This window comes from Saccopteryx bilineata, chromosome 1 (genome assembly GCF_036850765.1).
Source record: "Saccopteryx bilineata isolate mSacBil1 chromosome 1, mSacBil1_pri_phased_curated, whole genome shotgun sequence".
In the NCBI taxonomy this organism is placed as follows: Eukaryota; Metazoa; Chordata; class Mammalia; order Chiroptera; family Emballonuridae; genus Saccopteryx; species Saccopteryx bilineata.
This window is the reverse complement of record NC_089490.1, coordinates 354454173-354479824: the sequence shown is the minus strand read 5'-3', so window position 1 is coordinate 354479824 and position 25652 is coordinate 354454173. Positions and strand designations below refer to the sequence as shown.

Genomic DNA, 25652 nt, shown 5'->3' with positions numbered 1-25652 from the left:
CCCCCCCCCCTTCCTCTCTGTCTCTCTCTTCCCCTCCCGCAGCCAAGGCTCCATTGGAGCAAAGATGGCCCGGGCGCTGGGGATGGCTCCTTGGCCTCTGCCCCTGGCGCTAGAGTGGCTCTGGTCGCGGCAGAACGACGCCCCGGAGGGGCAGAGCATCGCCCCCTGGTGGGCAGAGTGTCGCCCCTGGTGGGCGTGCCGGGTGGATCCTGGTCAGTTGCATGCGGGAGTCTGTCTGACTGTCTCTCCCCATTTCCAGCTTCAGAAAAATACAAAAAAAAAAAAACCCGAGGTCACCAGTTTGAGTATGGGCTCACCAGCTTGAGCACGGGGATGCTGGCTTGACCATGGGACCATAGACATGACCCCATTGTCGCTGGCTTGAGCCCAAAGGTTGCTGGCTTGAAGCCCAAGGTCACTGGCTTGAGCCTAAGGTCACTCACTGGCTTGAGCAAGGGGTCACTCATTCTGCTGTAGCCCCCCGGTCAAGGCACTATAAGAAAGCAATCAATGAACAACTAAGGTGCCAAAACAAAGAATTGATGCTTCTCATCTCTCTCCCTTCATAACTGTCTGTCTCTATCCATCCCTCTGTCTCTCTCTCTGTATCTGTCTCTCTCTCACACCCCCCTCCCAAAGTATCAGTGAATTGTGGAACAGTATCAGTCTGACATACATGTAATTGGAGTTAGAGAAAAAAAGTGGGGAGAGGCAAAAAAAATCATTTGAGAAAATAATGCTCAAATTAAAAAAAAATTGGATGGAAACTATAAACTGATAAATCTAACAATCTCAAAAGAACTATGAAGAAATATGAAGAAAACGACATCAACTATCTCATACTCAAATTATTGAAAATCAGTGTTAAAGAGAAAAGCTTAAAAGCAGCCAGAAGAGGGGGTGGGAGTAGAAGCTGCAAATAGGAACAAAACAAAACAGAACAACAACAACAAAATGTCAGCACATTTTTCATCAGCAACATACCAACAGGAAGAGGGTGGAACAACATCTTCACAGCACTGAAAGAAATGAAACCTGGTCAATTTTAATTCTACTCTGGGAACAAAGTATCTTTCAAATATGAAAGCAAAATAAGACTGTTTCATACAAATAAAATCTAAGACAATGAATCACTGCAGATCAGCATTAAACAAGATGTTAAACTAAGTCCTTCAGGGCAAAGAAAAGACAGGACTAGATGACAATTGGGTCTATACATATGGAGAACCCTGGAAATAGAAAATATATAGTACATGTGAAATTCTTTTCTTTATTAAAAAACAAATAACAAACTAAATTCACATAAAAAGATATTATCTTGACCAAGTACGACTAATCTCAGGGATGTAAAGTTGGCTTATCATCCAAAAATCAATTATATTAATACACAATATCAACAGAATAAAAGATAAAACTACATAATTTCCATAGATGCAGAAAAAGCATTTGAAAAAATTCAATACCTCCACATGATAAAATCATTCAACAAACTAAGATTAGGAAGAGATTTCTTCAACCTGATAAGGAGCATCTAAAAAACAAAACAAAACAAAAACCCCCAAATTAACATCATACTTAAAAGTGAAAAGACTATAGCAGGGGTCCCCAAACTTTTTACACAGGGGCCAGTTCACTGTCCCTCAGACTGTTGGAGGGCCGGACTATAAAAAAAACTATGAACAAATCCCTATGCACACTGCACATATCTTATTTTAAAGTAAAAAAAAAAAACGGGAACAATTACAATATTTAAAATAAAGAACAAGTAAATTTAAATCAACAAACTGACCAGTATTTCAATGGGAACTATGGGCCTGCTTTTGGCTAATGAGATAGTCAATGTCCGGTTCCATATTTGTCACTGCTAGCCGTAACAAGTGATATGGTGTGCTTCCGGAGCCATGACGCATGCCTCCCGCGTCACCGGAAGTAGTACTGTACGTGAGCGACACTGCGCTTTGCGGCGCCACCACATACAGTACTCCAGGAGCACAGGATGCGCATCCGCATCCTGTGCTCCTCTCACCAACCACCAATGAAAGAGGTGCCCCTTCTGGAAGTGCAGCGGGGGCTGGATAAATGGCCTCAGGGGGCCGCATGTGGCCCGCGGGCCGGGTCATAGTTTGGGGACCTCTGGACTATAGGCATTCAATCCCCCAAGATAATAAAAAAGAATGCTTCCTCTTGACAAATCTACTCAACATTGTACTGAAAAATAATAGCTAAGATGATTAGGCAAGAAAATGAAATAACAGTCATCCAGATTGGAAAGGAAGAAGTAAAACTATCTCTATTCAGGGATGACAAAAAAAAAATGTCTATAGCCATACAGTAGAATATTATCCAGCAATGAAAAAAAAAATGAAGTTCTGATACAGGCTACCACACGGATAAACCCTGAAAACACTGTACTAAGGTAAGACGCCAGTCACAAAAGACCACATACATATTACATAATTCCACTTATATGAAATGTCCATAACAAGCAAATCTATAAGAACAGAGAGTAAATTAGTTGTGTAGGGCTGGGGGTGGCTAGAGAAAAGGGGAGTGACTGCTAATGGTCATGGGTATTTGTGGGGGAATAAAAAAATGTTCTAAAATTGATTGTAGTGATGATGGTTACACAACTTAAAACTTATTAAATTCTAGCCCTGGCTGGTTGGGTCAGTGGTAGAGCGTCGGCCTGTTGTGCAGGAGTCCCGGTTCGATTCCCGGCCAGGGCACACAGGAGAAGCACCCATCTACTTCTCCACCCCTCCCCCTCTCCTTCCTCTCTGTCTCTCTCTTCCCCTCCCGCAGCCAAGGCTCCATTGGAGCAAAGTTGGCCCAGGCGCTGGGGATGGCTCCTTGGCCTCTGCCTCAGGCGCTAGAATGGCTCTGGTTGCAATAGAACACCCCAGATGGGCAGAGCTTCGCCCCATGGTGGGCATGCCGGGTGGATCCCAGTCGGGCGCATGCGGGAGTCTGTCTGACTGCCTCCCCGTTTCCAACTTCAGAAAAATACAAAAAAAAACCAAAAAACTTATTAAATTCTACACTATAAATAGGTGAATCATATGGTATATAAATTGTATCCCAATAAAAGTGTTTTATTTTAAAAACAAAGATAATTGCCCTGACCAGATAGCTCGGTTGGTTAGAGCATTGTCCCGAAATGTGAAGGTTGTGGGTTTGATCCCCCGTCAGGGCACATACAGGAACAGAGATCTTTGTTTCTGTCTGTTTCTGTCTCTCTCCCTTCCTCTCTAAAATCAACCTAAAAAAAATTAAAAATAAAATAAAACAAAGAAAATTGGCTGTTTAAAGTAAAAATAACTGTATTATTGGGTTTATATCATATGAAAAAGCAAAATGCATGACAATAACAGCTCAAAAGACAAGAAGGGGGAATAGAAGCACACTGTTGTGAGGTTCTTATGATATTCATGAAGTGGCATAATATTATTTTAAGGTAGACTGTGGCAAGTTAAAGATGTATCATATATACTGTATATTTTAGAGCAACCACTAAGAAAAACAACAACAAAAAATTAATTTCAACTAATAAGCTAAGAATGGAGATAAAAGAGAATCATAAAAAAGTAATCTCAAAGCAAGAAAGGAAGAAAAGGCAGGCAAAGAACAAGTGGGACCAACAGCATACTAACGGCAAGGTGGTGGATTTAAGCTCAACCACATTGATACTTAATGTAAATGGTCTGAATACTCCAATTAAAAAGCCGCACTTGTCAGACTGGATAAAAATGATGTAATTACCTATTTGCTTTGTGTAAGAAACCCACTTTAAATATGAAGTCAGATTAAAAGTCAAAGGACGGGGAAAATGCACCACGCGGACACTAATCAACAGAAAGCTGGAGTAATTACATTACTGACCAACTGGACTTCAGATCAAGAAATAGTACCAGAGATTTTAAAAAGGACATTTGAGATTGATGAAGGGGTTAAGGACAGTCTTAAATGTTTATGCCCCTAAGCACAGAGCTGCCCTACACGTGAGGCAGAAACTGAGAACTGAACAGGGAACAGCTGTAGCCATCAGCTTAGAAATGGCAGTTAAGGCTACAGTAACCAATGACACTACCAGAGATGAGGGTAAAGGAGAAAAAAAGACCAACGCCGAATCCTGAGACACATCAGCATTTCCAGAGTGAACAAGAAGAAAATCTTGTGAAGAAAACAAATAATTCGCATGGCAGGCGGAAAGGGAAGAGTACCTCAATGGGGCAGTGCGTGCGGCTACGTCAAATGCTGCTGAGAATAAACTAGGAACTGCAAGGCTCCCGCTGAGCTCACAGCAAGAATCACTGGCTCACAGGCGTGAGCAGCGTGGGTGGGGAAATGGGGACAGAAGCCAGGGGGTAGTGTATTGAGGACTCTGCAGGATGTGAGGATGTGGAGATAAAGATAAAACCACTGACTTTGATTTCAGTAGGTTGGGCTGAGAAAGGTGGGAGAGGAAGGTGTAAAGTCAAGGTGTTTTGTTTTTATTTTTGCTTCTTAATTGAGTTATAATGGTAAGAGCCAGGAAAGTAGGGCCAATGAAAATACAGAGAAGAGAAGGAATGCTGTGTTCCTACATGGCTATGGCTGAATCATCTAACCTGCCATGAGTTATGCCTGTTCCCAACCTGGAGATACGTCCCGGTAACTCAGCTCCCAACCCTGAGGCTGCCTGGCTCCTCACCTCTATTGTCCACCTACTGACAGCCCTGTGTGCCCATACAGGACTGGCCACCATGGGTGGAATAGCATGCTTGTTGGCCCCACCTTAAATTAGGCTGTTTATAAGGAATATTGGCAGAGCCTTTCAATATGAAGAGAGAGACTGGTGTTGGGGGTCCCAGGTAGAGAGGCACCAAATCCCAGAATGAGTCATCCCAGAAACCCAGTATGGCTAAAAATTCCTGCCAGCCAGCCATCAGTAGTAAGCAGATACATAGTCCACAGTACACTCTGTCCACATGAAGCAAGGTCATAAACAAAGGGCCGCTCATTCCCAGTAGGGCTCTTGACCCCACACAGCAGGGCTGGCTCCTGGCCTGCAGTGCAGAGAAAGAGCTTTGAGCAGAGGGCCTGTTTTCTAGTCCTGACTCTGCCATGAACTTGCGGTGTGACCCTTCCCTGAGGCCTCGGTTTTGCCTGGTAAACAAGGGGTTGGATGTGGAATCTCAAAGACTCCTGCAACCTTGACCGTGTATGGGCAGTGGATGCAGGAAGATGATTCGTCACCTCATGTTACACAGCTGCAGAAGACAGATGAGCTGAAGTCTTTGGCCTCCTTAGAGTCATGCAGCAGCGTCATTACCCCTGGGTTCACTACTTGCACCCCTCCTCCTCCTCCTCCTCTTTCCAGAGTCTCTGGAGTTGGCTCAAGTGATAAACCACTCTGCCCATCTTTCTCTTCATGAGATTTTCTTTAGTCTAAAAAGTCAACCTGGTTTGAGGCTGTGTGCAGAACAGGAGAACACAGGAGGCCCAGGCCATGGGGCCATACCTGAGACCCATGGCTCTCCACAGAGCTTCCCCTTCACACCCTCATAAACCCCATCAGAAGCCCAGGATCAACATCCATGAGGGGGCGAACCAGAGCCCCAGATGACCCTGTATTTCTCTGGCCTGGTCCCTGAAATGGCAGACAGATTCCTCAGGTCCTGGGGACCCTCAGCAGCCATGCTGTAGCTGGGAAGGGGACCTCATCATCCTGTCTTATCTGTACACAGGGCTGAGCCCCCTCCTTCATGGGACAGCTGTTCCTGCCCATTCTTTGGACCAAAAATACATTAGGATCCTGCCATCAGTAGACCACAAATGAGGTACTGGTCAGGAGTTCGGAGACAGACCCATCTCCCGACTGTAGGATTCAGGCCTGGGGATGCCAGTGGGGCAAGTGACATGCAGGTTTAGGTGTTCAGACGGGGACGGAATTCCCACAGTGGTCCTGGGACTCCACAGAGACCTGGCTGAGTCCCAGGACAGGCTGGGGAGCAGAGCCCAGGACCTGGGCCTTCTCATGAGTACCGGCTAGCTGAAGTCAGGGCAAAAGGACCACAGGAGGATCAAACAAGGCCACAGTAGCCACAGTGAATGCGGACTTTGCTTAGGGGCCACACCCTCCCCGGACCCCTTTTGCACACACATACCCCAGCAGTTTGGGTTTTGTGGCCAGGCCAGCCCACCACCTCCCTCACAGCGTCCTGCGCATGGCCCTCTCCCAGCCAGCGCTCCCTCCTCCCCGGCCAGCTCACCGAACGATCTCCCTTCCTTCCTTCCAGTACTTCCTCCTGGTTGTTCTCCTGAGGGGGAAAAGCAGGGGTGACTCCACGCCCTTGTTGCCTCACCTCATCATTCCTGCCCCTTGCCTGGCCAGACCGTGGTCACACAAGGCCTCCTTCGGGGCCCCGGTCTCAGCCGCTCCAGATGGGAGTTAAGTGGGATCAGGGTGGAGGGACTTCCCGTCGGGTCAGGTGCTCACTCTGTGGTACCCTGGACAGCAGGCAGGCAGCCCAGAATGAGGGCGGGAATGACCAGAGCTGTGGGAATGAAGCACGGGGCGGGGGTGGAGGCTGGAAGGAGGAGCCCACCGGGGGAGCAGAGCTGCCAAAGGCAGAGGCCTCACTCTGTGGTGGAGGAACCCCGGAGACCCTGGGCAGTCGGAAGAGCGAGACCTCTTTGTCCACATGTCCAGAGCCGGGCTTTGGAAGGGAGCTGAGGTGGAACCCCTTTTGCGGCGATGGGGAAAGGGAAGTCTTGGAACTGCGGAGGGGTGAGGTCATCGGCTGGGGGACTGAACGCAGGGTGGGGTGTTCAGTTCTTACCGATCCGGATCTCTTCGGTGGCCCCGTTTCAGGGGCCCGAGTTTCCTGCGCTGCTTTGAATGCTGAGATCCCATGGGCCGGGGAGTGCCTCCTGGGAACAAGACCCCTGTCTTGGCAAAAGGATGCAAACCCAGCAGGAAAGCCCAGGGGACCTGGTGGCCAGAGGATGGGCAGAGTTTAGGGGCTACTCTTGCAAGTGGCCCAGAGCCTGGAGCCACTCCTGGTCTCACTCGGCTCGGTCCTGCAGCTAGCACAGGCCACTGGGTGTCTTTGCCCATCGCTGTGGCAACAGGTACACTAACAGCCATCACTGACTCATTAGGACATGGAAACCTCTGCTGGTCAGTCCCCCTCCCAAACCCTTCACAACCAGGCTGAATCCCCAAAGCCTAAGCAGTCACACCACTCGGGGACATCCAACTGCTCATTTCCACAGCAACACAGAGAGGGTGAATTCCTGCAACTGCGGTTACCATAGCAACCCAGGCAGAGCCAGGGACATTGAGGACAAAGGCCCCATTTGGAGAACGACATTCACTGACACACTCTCTGTGGCCAGCCCTGTGCTAGATAGGGTTCAGTAGCAGGCTCTGTGCTGGGGGAGACACACTGTCCCTCTGAGGAATGATGGGGGATTAGGATTTCCTTGTCTGTGTCCTCAGCCTCATCTTCTCTCTCCACCTAAAGTGTATTCCCTCACAGGGCTTCAACTGCCACAACCCATTTATCAAGCATGTCCGTGCCTGCACCACAGGCCTGTAACCCTTCTAAACTCTAGGCCCCTCCATCTACCTGCCCTCTGGACACACCCCCCCCAACACAGCCCCCCCCCCATGTCCCACAGCACTTTACACAGGGTATGCAGCCCGGGACTTCCTGTGAGTCTAAGCACTCATCTCATATTCTGTCGCTGTGAGCGACACCTCCAACCCCTCAGGCACCACCATAGCTTCCTGCTTTTCCATGTCCACCCTTCTCTGCCAGTGCAGACAACCATCAAACCCTGAAGTCACCTACCAAGCATCCCTCACCTGCACCCATGCCCTTCTCTAGACAAACATTCATTTTGGGTCACCCTGTCTGCTGCCCAGATCTTGGCAGCAGGATCTGCCTCCATGGTGTCTGCCCCAAACATGCTCCTTTCAAACCCCTACCCCCCGGCACCAGAGTGAGCTGTGTTCTACGTGCAAATTGTGCAAATCTGATTACGTCTCCTGACCCTGCCTCACCCCCCCCAGAAGCTCCCCACTGCCTCAAGGCAGACGCTAAGCTGCTGTGCTCCGTCCCTGTCCTGCCAGCCCCTCCAGCCTCTCGACCACCAGACATTCACTCTAACTCCCAGGTCCTGTCGCCTCCGCCTGGATCTTCCCTACCTCCAGCCCCACGTCTTCCCCCTTCTTGTCCTCCCTTGGCCACGCTCTGCAGTGAGTGCTTAGAACAGTGATTAGGAATCTTTGGGATTCAATTTCAAATTTCCGAGGAGCAAATGATGCCTAGCTGGAAAACCAGACATTGCTGACTCTACTCTGACTAGACCCTGGGAGACCCCTTGGTCTGCCAAGCAGACAGATAAAGACGTGTGAGGAGACTGTGAGTGGCTGGGGAGGAAGGTGCATAGGCGAGCCCATTCTGTTCATGTTCATGAACTCCAGAAAGCAGAAGGATGCCAGACCACCAGCTGAGGAGGGCATCTGGTCTCCCAGCCTTCACATCACAGATGGGAAAGTCGGAGGGAGGAAGGGTCCAAGCCTGGTCTCTCAGCTCTCAGTCTGCTGCTTTCCCCACTTTGACCCAAGTCTCAGAGCTCCAAGGCCAGTGTGGGGAAGGCTGCATGAAGGAATCCTGAGAAGACCGTGCCATGGCAGCTTCCAGGTGCAGAGTGGGTGTGTGCCCACCTAGAACTGGAGACCGCATCCCTCTGTCTCTCATGAACTCTCAGACAGCCTGTTGCTGTGGGCAGAATGGAACTTACCAGCAAAGGACATCTCAAAGCCAATACTCAGACCACCACCACGTTCTCAGGCACAGGGTCCTCCCTGGTCCCTTTCTGCCCAAGATCTCAGGTTTACATACTTGTCCATACAGTAAACCAGGGAACGTGAACCAGGAAAAACCCCTGTCAACTGCAGGTGAAGCTAGCTTACTCCAAGGAGGCCTGTCCTCGCTTTGAGGCTGGCGGTGGGGCTCAAGGCTACTGGACACCCTGGGGGAGGACTGGGAAGGGTGGACAGAAGGAACCAGGGAACCTCAGGGCAGCACTGACTGCACCCCTCAGGGTCCCACCTCCTGGGGCAGAAAGCCCTTTGGTGATTCTGAAACCTCTGAGCACAAACTCCCAGCAGCAGGGAGCCCGCTCTTGCCAGAGGGGTCCCTCCACCTTTGCAGCCGACAAGTTCTTCACTTCAAGTCCAGCCCAAGCACACTTCCCATTGGTTCTAGTTCCTTGCTGGGACCCCACAGACCATGATCTCTGGGCTGTCACAGCACTTTGCACTTTAAAGCACTTTTATTTATTTACTTTTATTGATGGATTGAATTTAGAGCACTTGTATACACACGTTAGCTGTTTGAATGGTGAGCGCAGCCTTGGAAGGAGGGCACTATTATTGATATTTCTCAGAAGAGGCAACTGAGGCTCGGGGGGAAGTGACTTGCCTGGTCAGTGGCAGAGCGGGCACTGGGCAGCCTACTGCCAGGCTGGGGGGCTGGAGTGTGACAGCTCAGATGCCATGGAGGCTTTAGAGGGGAGATTCTGGAGAATGGCATGGGCAGAGTGCTTCTAACACGTTTCCCAGGAGAAACCCGGGCCTCCCACTGTGATGGCTTCAAGACACAGAGAGGCCGAGTAACCTAGGCCTGGACCTTGACATGACAATTCCTCAAGTCCCAGATACGATCTGGCATCCTGGGTACCCCTTCAACATGGATCTTCCTAAAACAGTTAACCCTTAGACAAGCTGCGCTGGGGGAGGGGGAAAGGCTGCGGGGCGGGGGGGGGGGGGCAGGGAGGCAGGGGGAGGGCATTCTTAGGTGACAGGTGGGCCTCAGCTTACAGATCCTGCTCCGCAAAGCAAAAGCCCCTCAGTGAATCAGACCTACCCTCTGCAGAAGGCTGGTTAGCCAGCATCCATGTCTACGTCAGCGTTTCGCCTCCCTGTCACAAACAGATCATCACAGTCTTCCATTAGCCACACGCTGTCCTCTCCCTGGGAGAGATTCAGGTAAATGTAATTTTCTCCATGTCCATACACATCCAGCAATGTTTCAGCTTCCTCTGAGATTCATGCATCAGGGACTCTATCGGGCATGCCTGTACTTCTCCCGCCCTGGCTGGACAGCATTATAGGAGTGGAGCAAGCCCAGCACGCTCTGTCCTCCAATTTTCCCAGCAGTTACCATGGCAACCTGCAGGCCCTCTTGGAGGTGTGTGAGGAAGAAGCGGGTCCAGGGTCCAGAGGGAAGGAGTGGAGAATGGGCATGCAGGGAGGGCAGCTCGTGGTGGGGCTCCAGCTCAGATAGAAGCTGAGCCCCAACCTGAGGCGGCAGACAGTGAGCATTGAAGAGAACAGGGGTACAGGGCCCAACAGGAAGTGGGGGCGCAGGGCCAGGACTAGGGTGAGGTGAACGAGGCATTCACCTGGGCTGCAAAATGTAAGGAGGTAGCAAAAAAACTCCGCGATCAAGATAAATGATATTTAAATAAAAATGAATGTAAAAATAACCTCAAAATATTGATTTTTCAAACAAAAGCAGGGTCCTAAACAGGGCTGGAATTAGGATGAGGCAAGTTTGGCTGAGACCTGCAATCCAGGGCTGGACCCTGCCTTTACTAAATTTTTTATTTGGTTCATTATGAATGTTTTTGCATTCATTTTTTAAAATGATTGTATTAAAATATTATTTATCTGGATTACTGAGCTTTTCAGCGACCCGTTAAATTTTGCGCCTGAAGCAAACTCGCCCCTTACCTCGCCCTGCTCTCAGGCCCAGAGGGAAAGCTGACTGGGTCGGGGCGCAGGACGGAGCCTGGTGCAGAGAGAGGCTCGTCACGCGACAAGGAGCCTGGAGCCTGGGTCCAGCCTGTCAGCTCTGACAGAATCAGATTCAGATTTGACAAGACTTTGCAACTTGAAGATTGCTGCTGGGGAGCACAGGTGCCACACATGCACACTGCCCCCTAAATATAAATACGTGGGGGGCTGACAGTAGGTAAGGGACTGCCACCTCCCGCCCTCCCTCAGGCTGGCTGTTGAGGGGAGAAGAGGGAGGCGGAGGAGAGGGGACCAAAGGGGGCGGGCAGGGAAGAGGCTGGCAGTTTTGCACTACTGAGAGCCGGAATGGCAGATTAGCTGTAACTGCCTGAAGCTGAGAGGCTGTTGATAAGTGTTACTAATAATCAACCTTCAGATCTGACACCCAGCTCAGGCTGGGATTACTGTTTTGAATGGAAATCCAACCCAAACTAGTAATTACCTGGGTGAGTGATGCCAGTCTTACTCTGGAGCCTGTTCTAGGCAGGGAGATGGCACCTACATGTCAGGGTGAACCACCAGAGAGAGGACTCCTCAAACGGCCTCTTCCAAGAGCACAAGCTGGCCCAGCCTCCGCTCACTTGATGGGACGCAGCCCACAGAAACACCCACCCTTCTCCCTGGGAACTGCAGTGGGAGGGACGCCCACCCATCACCCACGCCTCTAGGCAGCATCCGGACCTCAGGTCTCACCTACACTGCCCGTCCTCCCTTGGGCTGGGTGGAGGTCTCTTGTGGACATTGTCCCTAGCTGTCAAAAGCAGTTTCTGGGGTCATGGGGGGGGTGTACTCCACAATGCAGATGAAGCCCTCTAAGGCTCTGTCTGGGACCCTTAGACAGCTAGCTACACAGTCGTTCCCTGTTAGGCTGGGAGGCTCCTAGAATGGCCTAAGCTGGGGCCAAGTGAGAGGGGCAAGGCCACCATAGGGCAGAGCCCACCCCAGCCCATCTCCACCCTGATGAACAGCATGGCTTGCTCCCAGTGCCAGAGCTAACCAGGTATGCCTGGAAACGCTCCCTGGAAATAAGCAGCATTCTCCGGCCCTTGCCTGTGTCTCCTTGGAGCCTCTCATCCTGTCTGAAGGAGTCCTAGAAGGCCGGCATCACCCAGAACCAGGCTGGAGTGGGGAGGGCCGCTCCCACCTATGACCCTGCTTGGTCCCAGGATACCCTCACGCCGGGGTCCTTCCCCCCACGGCTTCCCAGCAGGGCAGCAGGATACACAGGGGTGGTTAACAGTGGCAGCATATCATTCATCATCAAACACCTTCTGGCCTCTCTGCTGTCAAAGGCCCTGTTGCCTAGAGGGGAATAAGACAGTCCCTGCCCTCAAGAAGCACCGAAGAGGAGGAGAAGTAGGCAGGTAATGATGGGTCACTACAGTTGCAGGCGATCCCAAGTGAACTACAGAGACTGGTGGTGTGGATGAGCTGCCTCAGCAAGCAGACAGAGTTAGACCTGGTGGGACTCAGAGTGTAGGTGACCACAACCTTCCAGGCTGCAACTGGACCAGTGAATTACAGTCCATTCCAAGTGTCAGAACATTCAACGCCCTCCCCAGCATGCGGCAACACCTCGAGGGTGCCATCTAGTGACAGCACAGCAGGAATGCAGCCCTGTCTTTGGGCCCAGGGGTATCCCTCAGTGCCTGTCTTCCCCTGGAAAAGACCTCTAAACTCAGTTGTGCAGAAACCGGAAAGTGGCCTGGCTTTGTTCACAAAGGCCTGGGACTTGGAAGAAAGAGGCCCAATGTGCCCCAGGATCTGGAAGCTGCTGGGCATCAGGCAAGGAAGGGCCTGTGCCTTTGGAGCCCCAGGGTCCCTCCAGGGCACACTGGTGCCCTGTAACGGCTCCTTCAGCAGTGTCTCCCCACTGCTCCACTGACCTCAGCTCTGTCACCCGATCCTGGCCTGGCCCACAGGGAGAGGGGACAGGAAGCCCACACCCAGAACTGGCCTGCTCAGCCTCTCAGGTGCTGTGACAGATGGGGGTCCCCGAGAAGCTGTGCTCACCATCAGCTACCTCATCCTGCTCCTGTGGTAGGAAGGGACTTGCTTTCTCCTTGCGCTCAGACCTCAGCTCTCAGATATTCTACTGGATTCTGCAATGCCTGTTGTACCAATCTTTTTCCTTTCTTGCCAAAGTAGTAGTGAGGTGAAGTGTGGTGAGTGGTCCCCAAAGCAAAGTGCCCAGGCTGGCGAGCACTCAGGCAGGGGTGAGCCAGGTGTGTCGGGGATGCAGAGGAAGGAAGGAGGGAGTGTGCCCAGGTGTGGGGCAGGGAGAGGAAGAGAACAGGTAAGTGTGGGGTAAAGGAAACCATGCACTGGGGAGTATCTGAGGCAAACATTTTCTTAAAGGGCCAGGCAGTAAATAGTTGGGGCTTGCAGGCTGTGCTCCACTCTGAGGCTGTAGTGTGAGAGCAGCCAGAGGCCATCTGTAAACAAACAGGCGTGCATGTGTTCCATTTAACTATTTACCAAAACAGCCTGCCAGCCCACGCAACCACAGTTTGCCTATTTCATCCAAACTCATTGCCCACCACAGTTGCTGTCCATGCTGGACCACTGAGGCCAGAGCCCAGTAATTACGTCATCCCAAAGACAGCCAGCAAGTACCAGAAGCTCAAGGGACTACCAGCCCACTTCACCTCACTGCTGTCTCCTAGAGCGAAGTCGAAGGTGGCACCACAAAGGGCTGGGCGGAGTAGGAAAAAGGTCAGCGCAGTGAGAAGCTGGTCGAGGGGCACCCCCAGATCTCAGTCCTCTCTCCATTTCCCCAGACACTCACCTGCAGTGGGATGCTCTGCACAGCTGTAGCTACTCCCCTTTCTTCCCAGCAGGGATCTCTCACCATCCAGCTGTCCCTCCAGCCCCTTCCCAAACAGGAAACCCCCAAAGGCAGGTGGGAGGATGGGACTGAACTGCCCCAAGGACACGCCACGGGACAGATGACACCCCGGGAAAGAAGAGGTGGCCGGAGGGGGGAGGAAGTGTAACCCGGCACCAGGACCCAGGGACCCAGGAGAGGCCAGGCTGGAGCTGACCCCTGCCCCGCCAGGCGGGGCCCAGCCGGCCCAACCCGTTCTGGGACACACGGCTATATCCCCCACCAGCGCCCCCACCCCAGCTCCGGTCCCCCGTAGGTGGCGCCGTGGGGAGAAGATCACGAGTCGCAGGCTGTGCCCCGGGGCTCTCCTGTTACACTAAAAGTGAGACCGGGGAAGATGGTATCGAGGCCCTGCAGAGGCAGCGCGGGCTCATCCAACATTGATGCGGCCCTGGGAGGCCCCAGAGCCCCTTGTTGGGGGAGCTGGGTCCCAGCTCCCAAATCCTCTGGGATGGGCCTGGCCGGCAGGTAGGATCCGCACCGCAACTCACACCCAGCGTCACTCTGGTACCTTTCCGCCCCTCCATCTAAGGACCGCTCCAGTGCCCAGCGCCTTGTGCAATCATGCCTCGTCCTGGGCCTGGGGATGGGGCAGTGTGCCCTTCCTCCCTCCAGTTTCCAATCCTCCCCTGGCACAGAGGCAAAAGAGGGAGCTGGCCTGTTTATATCCCCCACCCCCAACTCCAGTCAATTCCCTCCAGTATACCCGCCTTCGGTCAAATACACACTACTTGCACACATCCACATCGCCACTGGGTGGCGCACACTCCCCTCCAGGCAAAGGTGCACAAACTCATCCATATACATTCAGTTGTGCACACCCTGGCATAACACGCACATACCCCAGACATACTCCTCCTGGTGCACACACTCAGATGTACACACAGGGAAACACACTAATGGAAGCCCTCTTCCAGAGGAGCCCAACCCATCACTGCCTCTGCTCTTTGACACTTGATGAAAGAGAGAGAACAGCACCCAGAATGTCCCACCCAGGGCAAGCCAGACTGGGGAGGGAGTGTCTGTGCAAGGACAGTGCCCTCTTGGAGTCTTATGGTGTTCCTGCTCTGGTGTTTAGCTGGTCTGAAGTGCCCAAGAGGGCATGGAGACAGAGCCAGGTTGGGATTAAGTATTTGCTAAGGAATGTGACTTTGTAAGAAGATAATCCTGGGTCCCAGGTACCCTCCCTGGCCCCAAAGAATCCCAGATGCTGGGCCCTCCTGACCTGAACTCTGTGCCCCTCATTCTGGCACTAGGCTCCAGTCGGCTGGCACAGTTCTCCAGCATCATTCACCTGAGGAGAGCTGCCTCCCCTGAAAACAGCACAGGCAGGCATTTCCTAAAGCCTGCTACTTCCCCACAACTTGGCCTGTCACTCATGGACAGACCCCCCCAGTCCCCCCAACACCCAACACACACACACACACACACACACACACACACACACACACACACATCTAGGGCTTTCTTTGTTCAGAAGATATAAGACCAGATCATCTGCCTAAGGCCTCACAGGGGGGCTGGCTGGGAAGACACGCACGATCCAGATCTAATGTTCCTACTTCAGCACAGCCCACACTGCTCAGAATGGACAGAAAAGATTTCTCCTCAGCACATGCTGGGGGTCAGAATCTTCCAGATGAGACCCAGGCTCAATCAGCATTAATCATCAAGGTACAGGATTTTCCAGAGTGAAGGAATTAGATGTCAATGGGTGCCCATGAGCCTCTGCTTTGTCAACTGTTCTCCAGACTGTGGGCATAGCTGCCTCTTCCTTTTACCTTTGCTTACAGATATGATGTCTCTGCCCCAGGGTCTTTCTGCTTGAATGCATCAAGTTGCCCTACATTGGAAACCTCAGTGTGGGCAAGTCCCAAAGGATTTAAAGTCCTTGCCTCTCTTCCATAACTGACTTCTCTCCCCTCCTCCCAACCAGCCTGAGCCCCAATCACACCAGCCACACGGGAGGCAGACCACCGCCCACTGCTGTCTTCAGCAGAGCTATTCCTCCAATGATCTGGGTGCCACCATTCCCATTTGCCCCACCCAGTCTAGTCGTCTTGATCCTGTACTGCTAGAAATCTACCAAGAGACAAGTTTCTAAAAAGCTATGGAGCAAAGCAGGGCCCCCAATCACCTGCCTCTGGTGGCTACCTCTGCTGCCTTTGCCAACAGCCCCTCACTGGTACTGCCATGGCCAGGGCCTCCAACCCCAGCCTGCCCTGTTCTCATCCCTCCACCCTGGCCTTTCCAATCACAGAACACACACGGAGGCCACAGGTCATGTACTTACAGAACCCAAGAGCTATATGAGTGATTAGTCAAACCAGTCCAGCCCCCTCAACTTCAGGGGAAAAAAGTCCCAGATCCAGAATGGGAATTAGTAGGGCACTTGGAATCAAATCCTGGACTCCTGACTCCCTTCACAGTGCTCCTTCCAATACACCGTCCTGCTTCATAAAACCCAGTGTACAGACAGTAAAAGTGTTGCCTTCTTATTTCAGAATAAACTGCTAATGACCTATATGTCACAGTGGTCAGCCTGCTGTCCCCAGGCCTGGTCTTCCCTGCAGCTGCCGAGTTCCTGCCAGCTTCTCTGCTGATTTTGACCCCCTGGCAGTCAGGACTAGAGTTTGCTAGCCAATTCTTCGGACCTCTCTCAGGTGGTCTCTCTGCAGCTATGTTACAGGTCCACGTCCTGACAGAGAGGTCTGTTTCAGCTGCTGATCTACTTGTGAATGCTCCACTGGGGCTAAAGGCTCAGTTCCTCTTGGGGAAGCTGAATCTTATCACCCATACCTCAGGCTCCAGCTAAAGTCCCTAGCCTCATAGTCCCCATGTGACCTTGATTCTCATCCCTAGCCTAGAGGTCCTATAACTGTGTCCCTCTCACTCAACTGGTCCCGACTGGTTCCTGCCAACTCTTTATTAGTTATGCCATTCCAATCCTGAGACTGCCTCCCTAGATGCCGTGCTGATCCATGCTTTCCTGCCCACTCCTCTCACAGAGCTCCTGATTACACTGGGGGAGGGCCTGCCTGAGTCACCACACCTATCTTGGTATCTAGGAATGGCCCAGCTTAGAGATTCATTCCCATGGAAAAGTCCTGATGTTAGTGGAGAAGCCCTGCTATGGGCCAGGTAAAAAATCACAACAGCTAACAATTAAATAGCACTTTCTATGTGCCAGCCACTGTCTCAAGCACTCTACACTGATTAAGCCTTACCTATATTAACACATTTAATCCTCACAACAACCCTATAAGAGAGTTACTATTATTACGTCCAATTTAAAGATTAGAAAAACTATGCCTTCAGCTGTTCAGTAGTTTTCCAAAGGTCACAAATGTACTGTGCGAATACTGTAAAGGAATGAGAAACAGCTTTCTGGAACACGAGAATGCAGAAGCCAGAGCCATAGTTCAGTAGCATCCAGACACTGACTCTGGCTTCGCCTCCCACCCAGCCCCACCCAATCCCACCCCAGCCAATAGGATGTGGCTTTGCTGGCATGAAGTTACATTTAGAACCAGGAGAGCCTGATTTTTGAAAACAGAAGCACAAATTCTGTTAGTATCAAGTTCTCTTGGAATGGTAAAGTAAGCCTTTCTACAAAAGGGCTACTTTACAGTAAGAATTTGGCTACTTCTCAACTTGACAGAAACCTACCTGTGCAGAAAGTATCAGTGGCAACTGTGTGGCCTCTTTGGGAACCAAGGGGCCAGAAGAAAGTTATACCAAGATATGTTGTTGTAGGAAACGTCTGGCCACTGAGGTCCCCCTGTCACCAATAAACTCCGGGTAAATTAAATCAAGAACTCACTTTACCTAATCCTACAGCGAATGTGTGTGTGGTCTTTCTGCTAACTCACAGCCCATCTGAAAGGCTACAGAAACATTTTCTCACTCAGTTCTCACAATGACCTTTCGCTGTAAGAAAATCATTGCTCCTATTTTACAAATGGAGAAATTGAGACTACAGAATATTAAGTAACAATTTACTTAATACACTTCTTACCAGGCTTTTGATTCTTTTACTTTCCCAAGTGGCAGATGTGATTTCTATAACCATCCAAAACAAGAAGGATTTTCCCTTCCTGCGCTATATTTAGACAGCTAGTAAGAGGTAGAGCTGGGATTCAGACCAGGTCTGTCTGATACCCAAGCTCAAGCTCTTCACACTGTCCCCTTGATGCCATCTCAGCAACCCTGTGCCTTGGCAGTCCCAGCCTTCCCTAGACATGTTTAGTACAGGTCATGTCTTGCTTCCTTGCCCTTATCTCCTATTTAAAATGATTACAAAGCTGCAGCAATCAAAACAGTGTGGTATTGGCCTAAGGGGCCGACTCAACAGTACGTAACACACCATCGTTATATGAAACTTGCTATATGAAAACACCTACTTGTATACTTTAAATCTACATAATTTCCATGCATCAATTATACCTCAATAAAGCTAGAGAAATAGCAAGCCAATGATAACAATAATAATATCAACAAAAAAACAGCCATTAAAATGTCCACTATTAATAACAGCCAAAACCTTGGATCATGCCAAGTGTCCATCACAATGGAATAGATGATGGTGGTAAATTCATACAGTAGAACAAATACTACACAGCAGTGGGAACAAACACACTGCACGCCACACGCCAAAACACGATGCATCTACTATCAAGCTTGAAAAAGAAGACGCAAAAAGAGTACAGTTGATACTCTTACATTAAAATCAGCAAAGCTAATCTCTGCTGTTAGAAATCAGCTTGATGGGAGTAAGGATGGTGGTCATCCTTGTGTCAGGGGACAGCGACAAGAAGGGCTTCTGATTACAACAGGGTATTAATTTTGTAAAAATTCTCTTTACAGATAGAAAAGACGAGCACAAGACTTGAATAGACATTTCTCCAAAGTACAGATGACAATAAGCACATGAGAAGATGCTCAAAATCACTAGTCATTAGGGAAATACAAATCAAAACCACAATGAAAAACCGTATCATACATCCTAGGATGGATATAATAATAATAAAGTAATACTAATCATATTTTAGAAATGGAAAATAACGGGTTGGTAAGGATGTAGAGAAATGAGAACCCTCATACATTGCTGGTAAGAATATAAAATGGTGCAGTCATTATAGAAAACATTTTGGTGGTTCCTTAAAAAGCTAAACATACAATTATCATATGATCCAGCAATTCCTCTCCTAGGTATATATTATTTTATATATATATATCCTGAAAACAGAGACTGGAACTGACATTTGCACATCAATGTTCATTGCAGCATTTTCTTTACTTAAAAAACATTTTTTAAATTTTTAGTGAGAGAGAGAGAGAGAGGAAGGGGGGAGGGAGGGAGGGAGGGAGAGAGAGAGAGAGAGAGAATCATTGACTTGTTCCATTTATTTATGCATTCATCAGTTGAGTCTTCTACGTGTCCTGACCAGGGATTGAAGCCACAGCCTTGGTGTATCGGGACAATGCTCCAACCATCTGAGCTACCCAGCCATGACATAATAATAGCATTTTCATAATATCCAAAAGATAGAAACAATCCAAGTGGACATCAACAGTTTGATGGATAAACAAAATGTGGTTGATGCATATAACAGAATATTTGGTCAAAAATGTGAAAAGTTCTCATATATGCTACAATGTGGATGGAGCTTGAAAACTATATGCTAAGTGAAATAAACCAGACACAAAAGAAAAATATTGTTATGACTCCACTTACATGCAATATCTAGAAGAGGCAAATCATAGACACACAAAGTAAATTAGAGGCCACAAGGGGCTGGGGGGAGGGTTGAATAAGGAGTTACCTCTTAATGAGCACAGAGCTCTTGTTTGGGGTGATGAAAAGTTTTGAAAATAGTGGTGATGGTAACACAACATTGTGAAGGTAATTGATGCCACTCAGTTGTACACTTAGAAATCACTGAAATGGGCCCTGGTTGGTTGGCTCAGCAGTAGAGCCTGGCATGCAGGAGTCCCAGGTTCGATTCCCGGCCAGGGCACACAGGAGAAGCGCCCATCTGCTTCTCCACCCCTCTCCCTCTCCTTCCTCTCTGTCTCTCTCTTCCCCTCCCGCAGCGAGGCTCCATTGGAGCAAAGATGGCCCGGGCACTGAGGATGGCTCTGTGGCCTCTGCCTCAGGTGCTGGAATGGCTCTGGATGCAACAGAGCGACGCCCCAGAGGGGCAGAGCATTGCCGCCTGGTGGGCATGCCGGGTGAATCCCGGTCGGGCACATGTGGGAGTCTGTCTGACTGCCTCCCCGTTTCCAGCTTCAGAAAAGTGAAAAGAAAAAAAAAAGACATCACTGAAATGGCTAAATTTGATTATACATATTTTACCACAAAACCTCAATTGTATTGCTATACACTAGTAATGAACAACTGAACAAGAAAAAACTTTAATGCCACCTACAATATTAACAAAAAATATGCAATACTTAGGGATAAATCTTACAAAAGAGGTGAGAAACTTACACATTGAAAACTACAAAATATGCCTGAGAGAAACTGAAGGTGATCTAAATAAACAGAAATATACCATGTTCATAAGTTGGAAGGCCCAATATTATTATACCTCAACTCTCCCCAAATTGATCAATAGAGACAACACAATCCTAATCAAAACCCCAGCAGGGTTTTTTTGTTTGTTTTTTGTAGAACTGGAAAATCTCACTTAAAATTACTGTGAAATTGAAAAGGACCTAAAATAGCCACAACAACTTTGAAAAACAACATCCTGGTTTCTCCAGGGTTCCGGTGGAAGAGCACCTCCCCCCTCCACCCCCACCCCCACCCCCAGTCATTCATTCTCTCTTGACTCCACACTCACCAAGCAACCTTTGGATCTGACTTGCCAACTAGCTAGATTCTGGTTGTAGATGGGCCCTGGGTAGGGCCACTGTAATAACTATAAAGGGTCCTTCACAATTGTGGAGTCATAAATAGCTGTTCTAGTTTGGAAAAACAAGAAACAAAGTTGAAAGTCCTGAACAACCTAAACTCAAGACTTATTATAAAGCTATAGTAATCAAGACAGAGTGTCACTGCTGTCAAGAAAGACAAACACATTGGTGACGCAGATACATAGTACAGAAATAAATTAAATGTAAGGACAAAATCTTTTAATAAAGCTGAAAAAGAAAGGGAAAGTCCTCTCAACAAATGGTGCTGGAACCATTAGATCTCTGCCTTTTTTTTTTAATGAACCCCATATCATATACAAAAGTTAACTCAAAATAGAGCACAGGCCTACAATATTAATTCTAAAATTAGAAAATTCCTAGAAGAAACCTCTGTCACTTCAAGTTAGGCAATGATTTCTTAGATACGACACCAGAAGCACAACCCATAAAAGAACAAATTGATAAACTGGACTGCATCAAAAGTAAAAATTTCTGCTCTTTAAAATACATAAGAGAATGAAAAGAAAGGCACAGACTTGGAGAAAATACTTGGAAGTCATACATTTGATATAGGACATGTATTCAGAAGATACAAAGAACTCTCAGATCTCAAGGACAAGGAAACAACCCAGTTAAAAACTAAGACAAATGTTTTAACAGATATACTACCCAAAAGAACAGATCTGGATGGCAAATAAACACATGGAAAGATGCGCAATATCATTAGTCCTCAGGGAAAGGTAGAGCAAAATAACAACGATATTCTACTAAGTGCCTCCTAGAATGGCTGAAATGAACAAGACTGAGTATACCAACTTGTCTTAAGGATGTAGCAGAATTGGAATTCTCATACCTACTCTTGAGAATGTAAAATGGTATGACCACTTTGGAAAAGTTACACTGTTTCTTAAAAAGTTAAATGTACACCTATCATATCATCCAGTCAGTCAACTCCTAGGTATTTACCGAAGAAAAACAAAAACATATATCCATACAAAGACTTATGCATAATGTCACATTTTTATTTGTAATAGGCGAAAAGTGGAAACAACCCAAGTGTCTACCAACAGGTGAATGTATAAACAAATGATGGTATCTCCATATAATGGAATATTACTCAGCAATAAAGAAAAATTACCAATTTGTGACCCAACATGGAAGAAAATCAAAATAACTCTGCTGTGTAAAAAAAGTCAGACTAGCGAGCCTGACCAGTGCTGGTACAGAGGATGGAGCATCAACCTGGAGTGCTGAGGTCACGAGTTCAAAACCCCAAGGTTGCCAGCTTGAGTGCGGGGCTGCTGGCTTGAGCAAGCAGGGATCATCAATTCAATTCCAAACGTTGTCAGTTTGAGCGCCAAGGTCGCTGGCTTGAGCAAGAAGTCACTGGGTCAGCCTGAACCCAAAGTCTGATCCCGGATCAAGGCATATACAAGAAGCAATCAGCCTGACCAGGTGGTGGCGCAGTGGAGAGAGCATCAGACTGGGATGCAGAGGACCCAGGTTCGAGACCCCGAGGTTGCCAGCTTGAGCGCGGGCTCATCTGGTTTGAGTAAAGCTCACCAGCTTGGACCCAAGGTTGCTGGCTTGAGCAAGGGGTTACTCGGTCTGCTGAAGGCCCGCGGTCAAGGCACATATGAGAACGCTATCAATGAACAACTAAGGTGTCACAACAAAAAACTGGTGATTGATGCTTCTCATCTCTCTTCGTTCCTATCTGTCTGTCCCTATCTATCCTTCTCTCTGACTCTCTCTCTGTCTCTGTAAAAAATAAAAATAAAAAAAGAAGCGCCCTGGCCGGTTGGCTCAGCGGTAGAGCGTCGGCCTGGCATGCAGGAGTCCCGGGTTCAATTCCCGGCCAGGGCACATAGGAGAAGCGCCCATCTGCTTCTTTACCCCTCCCCCTCTCCTTCCTCTCTGTCTCTCTCTTCCCCTCCAGCAGCCAAGGCTCCACTGGAGCACAGATGGCCCATGCGCTGAAGATGGCTCCATGACCTCTGCCTCAGGTGCTAGAATGGCTCTGGATACAACAGAGCAACGCCCCAGATGGGCAGAGCATCGCCCCCTGGTGGGCATGCCGGGTGGATCCCGGTCGGGAGCATGCGGGAGTCTGTCTGACTGCCTCCTCGTTTCCAGTTTCAGAAAAATGAAAAAAAAAAAAAAAAAAAGCAATCAGTGCACAAAGTGAAGCAACTGAGAGTTGATGCTTCCCAGTCTCTCTCTTAAAAAAAAAAAGAAAGAAAAGAAAAACAAAAAAGAAAGAAGCCAGACTAAAAACGAGTACATACTGAACAATTCCATGTGCATAAAATTCTAGAAAATGCAAACAAATCATGCAGTGTTTTCCTGAGAATCAGGAGACAGAGAGGTCAACTTCAACGGGGACCTGAAGGACAGAGGTTTCCCAGGTTCAAAGATGTGGTGGGAGCAGAAGCCATAGTCTAGTGTTGGAAAGTGATGGTTCATTATTAACAACTGCTTTTATTTGTTTGTTTTTGCAGGAAAAAAGATTAGTAACTATACAGAATTCTTGCTTTAAAGTTTTCCTCCTATATAGGTATTAAATCGTTGGCATATGCTACTACTTATTTCTACTAGAGTCTAGACTGTGACCTCATCTGGGGGAAGGATTTATGTCTTTTTATCTCCTTATCTTTAAGGCCCAGCACATAGTTTGCACTTCATACAGTGTTTGTTGAATAAGTGAATGAATGGGATTTGGCATCAGACCACAAACTGGAAGGCTTTGTTATTTTAAGTTTCCTATTTCAGTCATTTTAGAGTTCCTCTCCACAGACAGCAATGCTTTTCCAAAGGGTACAGTCACTGGGGCTGTGAGCTGACAGCAAGCAGACTGTTAGTATTGTGCAAGGAAGGGTTGATGAGGAAACAGACTAGAACAGTTTTTTACCCCCACAAAGGAGGCAATGAAAACAAAAAAAAAAAAAAGAAAGAAAGAAAGAGGGGGGGGGCAGTTGCATCCATCTTGAGAAGGGAGGCAGGACAAACCTGAGTCGGTTTAAAGGCTGAGAAAGGATCTCCAATCAAGAGAGGGACTTGAGGAGAGAGGGGAGGAGGGACAAGGGAGAAGGGAGGAGGGAAGAGGGAGGAAGGAGATGGGGATTGGGAGCAAGGGGCCTTCGCCTGGAGTACGAGAAACACCTGTTCCCTTGAATCTGGGAAAGCAAGAGCTGTCAGAGATGCAAGAAGGTTTTCAGCAGACTGCAGGGAAAGAGCAGTAGGAAGCAGGTCTTCAAAGAGGAGAGCGCAGCCCATTGAAGGAAGTTTTTCTTCAGTGCTCACCATTTCAAGCCATGGATAAAAACAAAAAAATCCAGAATTCTGAAGATCAACACGGGATTACGAACTTTAAAAACAACAAAAATCTATCTACTATCATCATGTTTTCATTTTTTAAAGAGGGGTAACATTTAACATACCAAAAAAAGAGTAGAAAGGACAAAATTTCGGAAAAATATCTACTCGACTTTGCCAAATCACTCCACTGTCCTTATTTTCCCCACTTCGCCAGGAAGGATGATTCCTTCCTCCCAGACCAGTGCGTGGGCGGCGCGGCTCCACACCGCCCACGCGGGCAGCCGCTCTCTGCCCCGCGGGGCGGGCGGGGCACACTGTGCCGGGAGCCAGCCATTCCCCCGCCGAGGGTCCCGCGGGGCACAGACCCCAGCGGCGGGCCTGGAGCCAGCGGCGCCCCACCCCCTGCCCCACCCGCAGGGTCGCCCGCAGCCGGTCCGTGCTCTTCTACGCGGCTCCAGCGCCGACTGACGCCGCGGAGCGGTGGGGTGGGGTGTAGGTGGCAGCTCGCTGGCCCCTGTGGCCCGTGCCCCTCTCTAACAGCTCTGCCCGCAGGTGTGAAAACACCCTCACTCAACTCGGGTCTCGCACATTCGAGGCTATCGGTACCGATGTCGCGGATGCTCGAGGGTCTGGCAGCTCTCACCCACGGGAACGCCGGCTGCTCTCGCAGTAAGCGAACATCGATGGGCCCCGCGGAGTCCATCCTCCTGGCGCCCGCCCTACCTGTCGTAGCTCCAGCGGCTGTAGGACAGGGTCCGGTGGCTACTGACTCCCTCCATCGCCGCCTCCGGGATCCTCGGGCGGCGGCGGAGGCTGCACCGGGTTAGAAGCTCGCTAGCTGCGGGCCGGAGGACTGTACCATCGCCCCCCCCACCCTGCTCCCCGGGGGGTGGGGGGAACGCCCCCTCCGGCTCTGCCAATGGCGGGGACGCGTGGGCTGCGGGGACTCAAGCCCGAGGGGCCCCCTCCCCCGCGCTGAGTCTCGCGGGGGCGCGTGTGCTGCAGCCTCGGCTGCTTATTTATTTATTTCTGATGTGTGCTCCACGTCGCCATGGCAACGCTCCATCTATTTCGGCGTCACTAGGGCACCGCGCTTTCAAACCTTCCCGGGACAGGGACTGCTTTCCTTCCTCCTGCAGTACGGGAAACGCGCCCGTACCTAAGCCCCCTCTGCACAGATGGCCCTTCCTCTCCAGCGCGAGGGTTGGTGGGGGTGTGGGGTCTTCGTTCACTCCCTCTAACCTTCCACCGTCAATTGCCCCCCTTCTCAGGAATGGAATACCCAACCCCAGAATTTCGAAAATTTCCCTTACCTCTTCCGCCCCCCTTTCCCCCAAGCTTGGAAGTCCTTTAACCTCCGGGATACCCCTTCTCCGAAAACTGTTGGGACTCAGTCCTCTAGTTACCTGAATAGAAATCCACTTCTTCCTTCCTCCTTCCTCACTGGATTCCCTTGGCCCCGCTCTGCAGCATACTGTGGCTCTCTTGGGTTCCGAGGACCAAGCTCTGTGAACAATCCCATCTCTAGGCCATCCATTTCTGTTTATTTCCTTTGTGCTTGCCCTTCACTAAATCCAGCTGTTGCCTTAACTAGCGGACACTGTCTTCCTTGTTTACATCTGGCTGAGGTTGGCCCAAGAGGAGAGCTGGGTCTGCTGTGCGGAGCGGGGTGGG

General features: G+C 49.6%; 1 protein-coding gene across 10 annotated transcripts in view; it reads right to left on the bottom strand.

Annotated features, from left to right (window-relative positions):
* TUB (TUB bipartite transcription factor) overlaps positions 1-25652 on the bottom strand; it is a 96010-nt gene extending 70358 nt beyond the window's left edge. For 5 of the 10 annotated variants that reach the window (XM_066250873.1, XM_066250880.1, XM_066250875.1 and 2 more), the window contains exons 1-4: positions 24702-24779; positions 9921-9975; positions 6822-6912; positions 6252-6299 (exon numbers count right to left, since the gene is read on the bottom strand). In XM_066250873.1, the coding sequence (XP_066106970.1) occupies positions 6252-6299; positions 6822-6912; positions 9921-9948 (167 nt within the window). In that variant the 5' untranslated portion in view covers positions 9949-9975; positions 24702-24779. Of the gene's footprint in view, positions 1-6251; positions 6300-6821; positions 6913-9920; positions 9976-24701; positions 24893-25384 lie in introns of those variants that run through there. The other 5 variants (XM_066250874.1, XM_066250879.1, XM_066250876.1 and 2 more) reach the window with 5 other exon arrangements.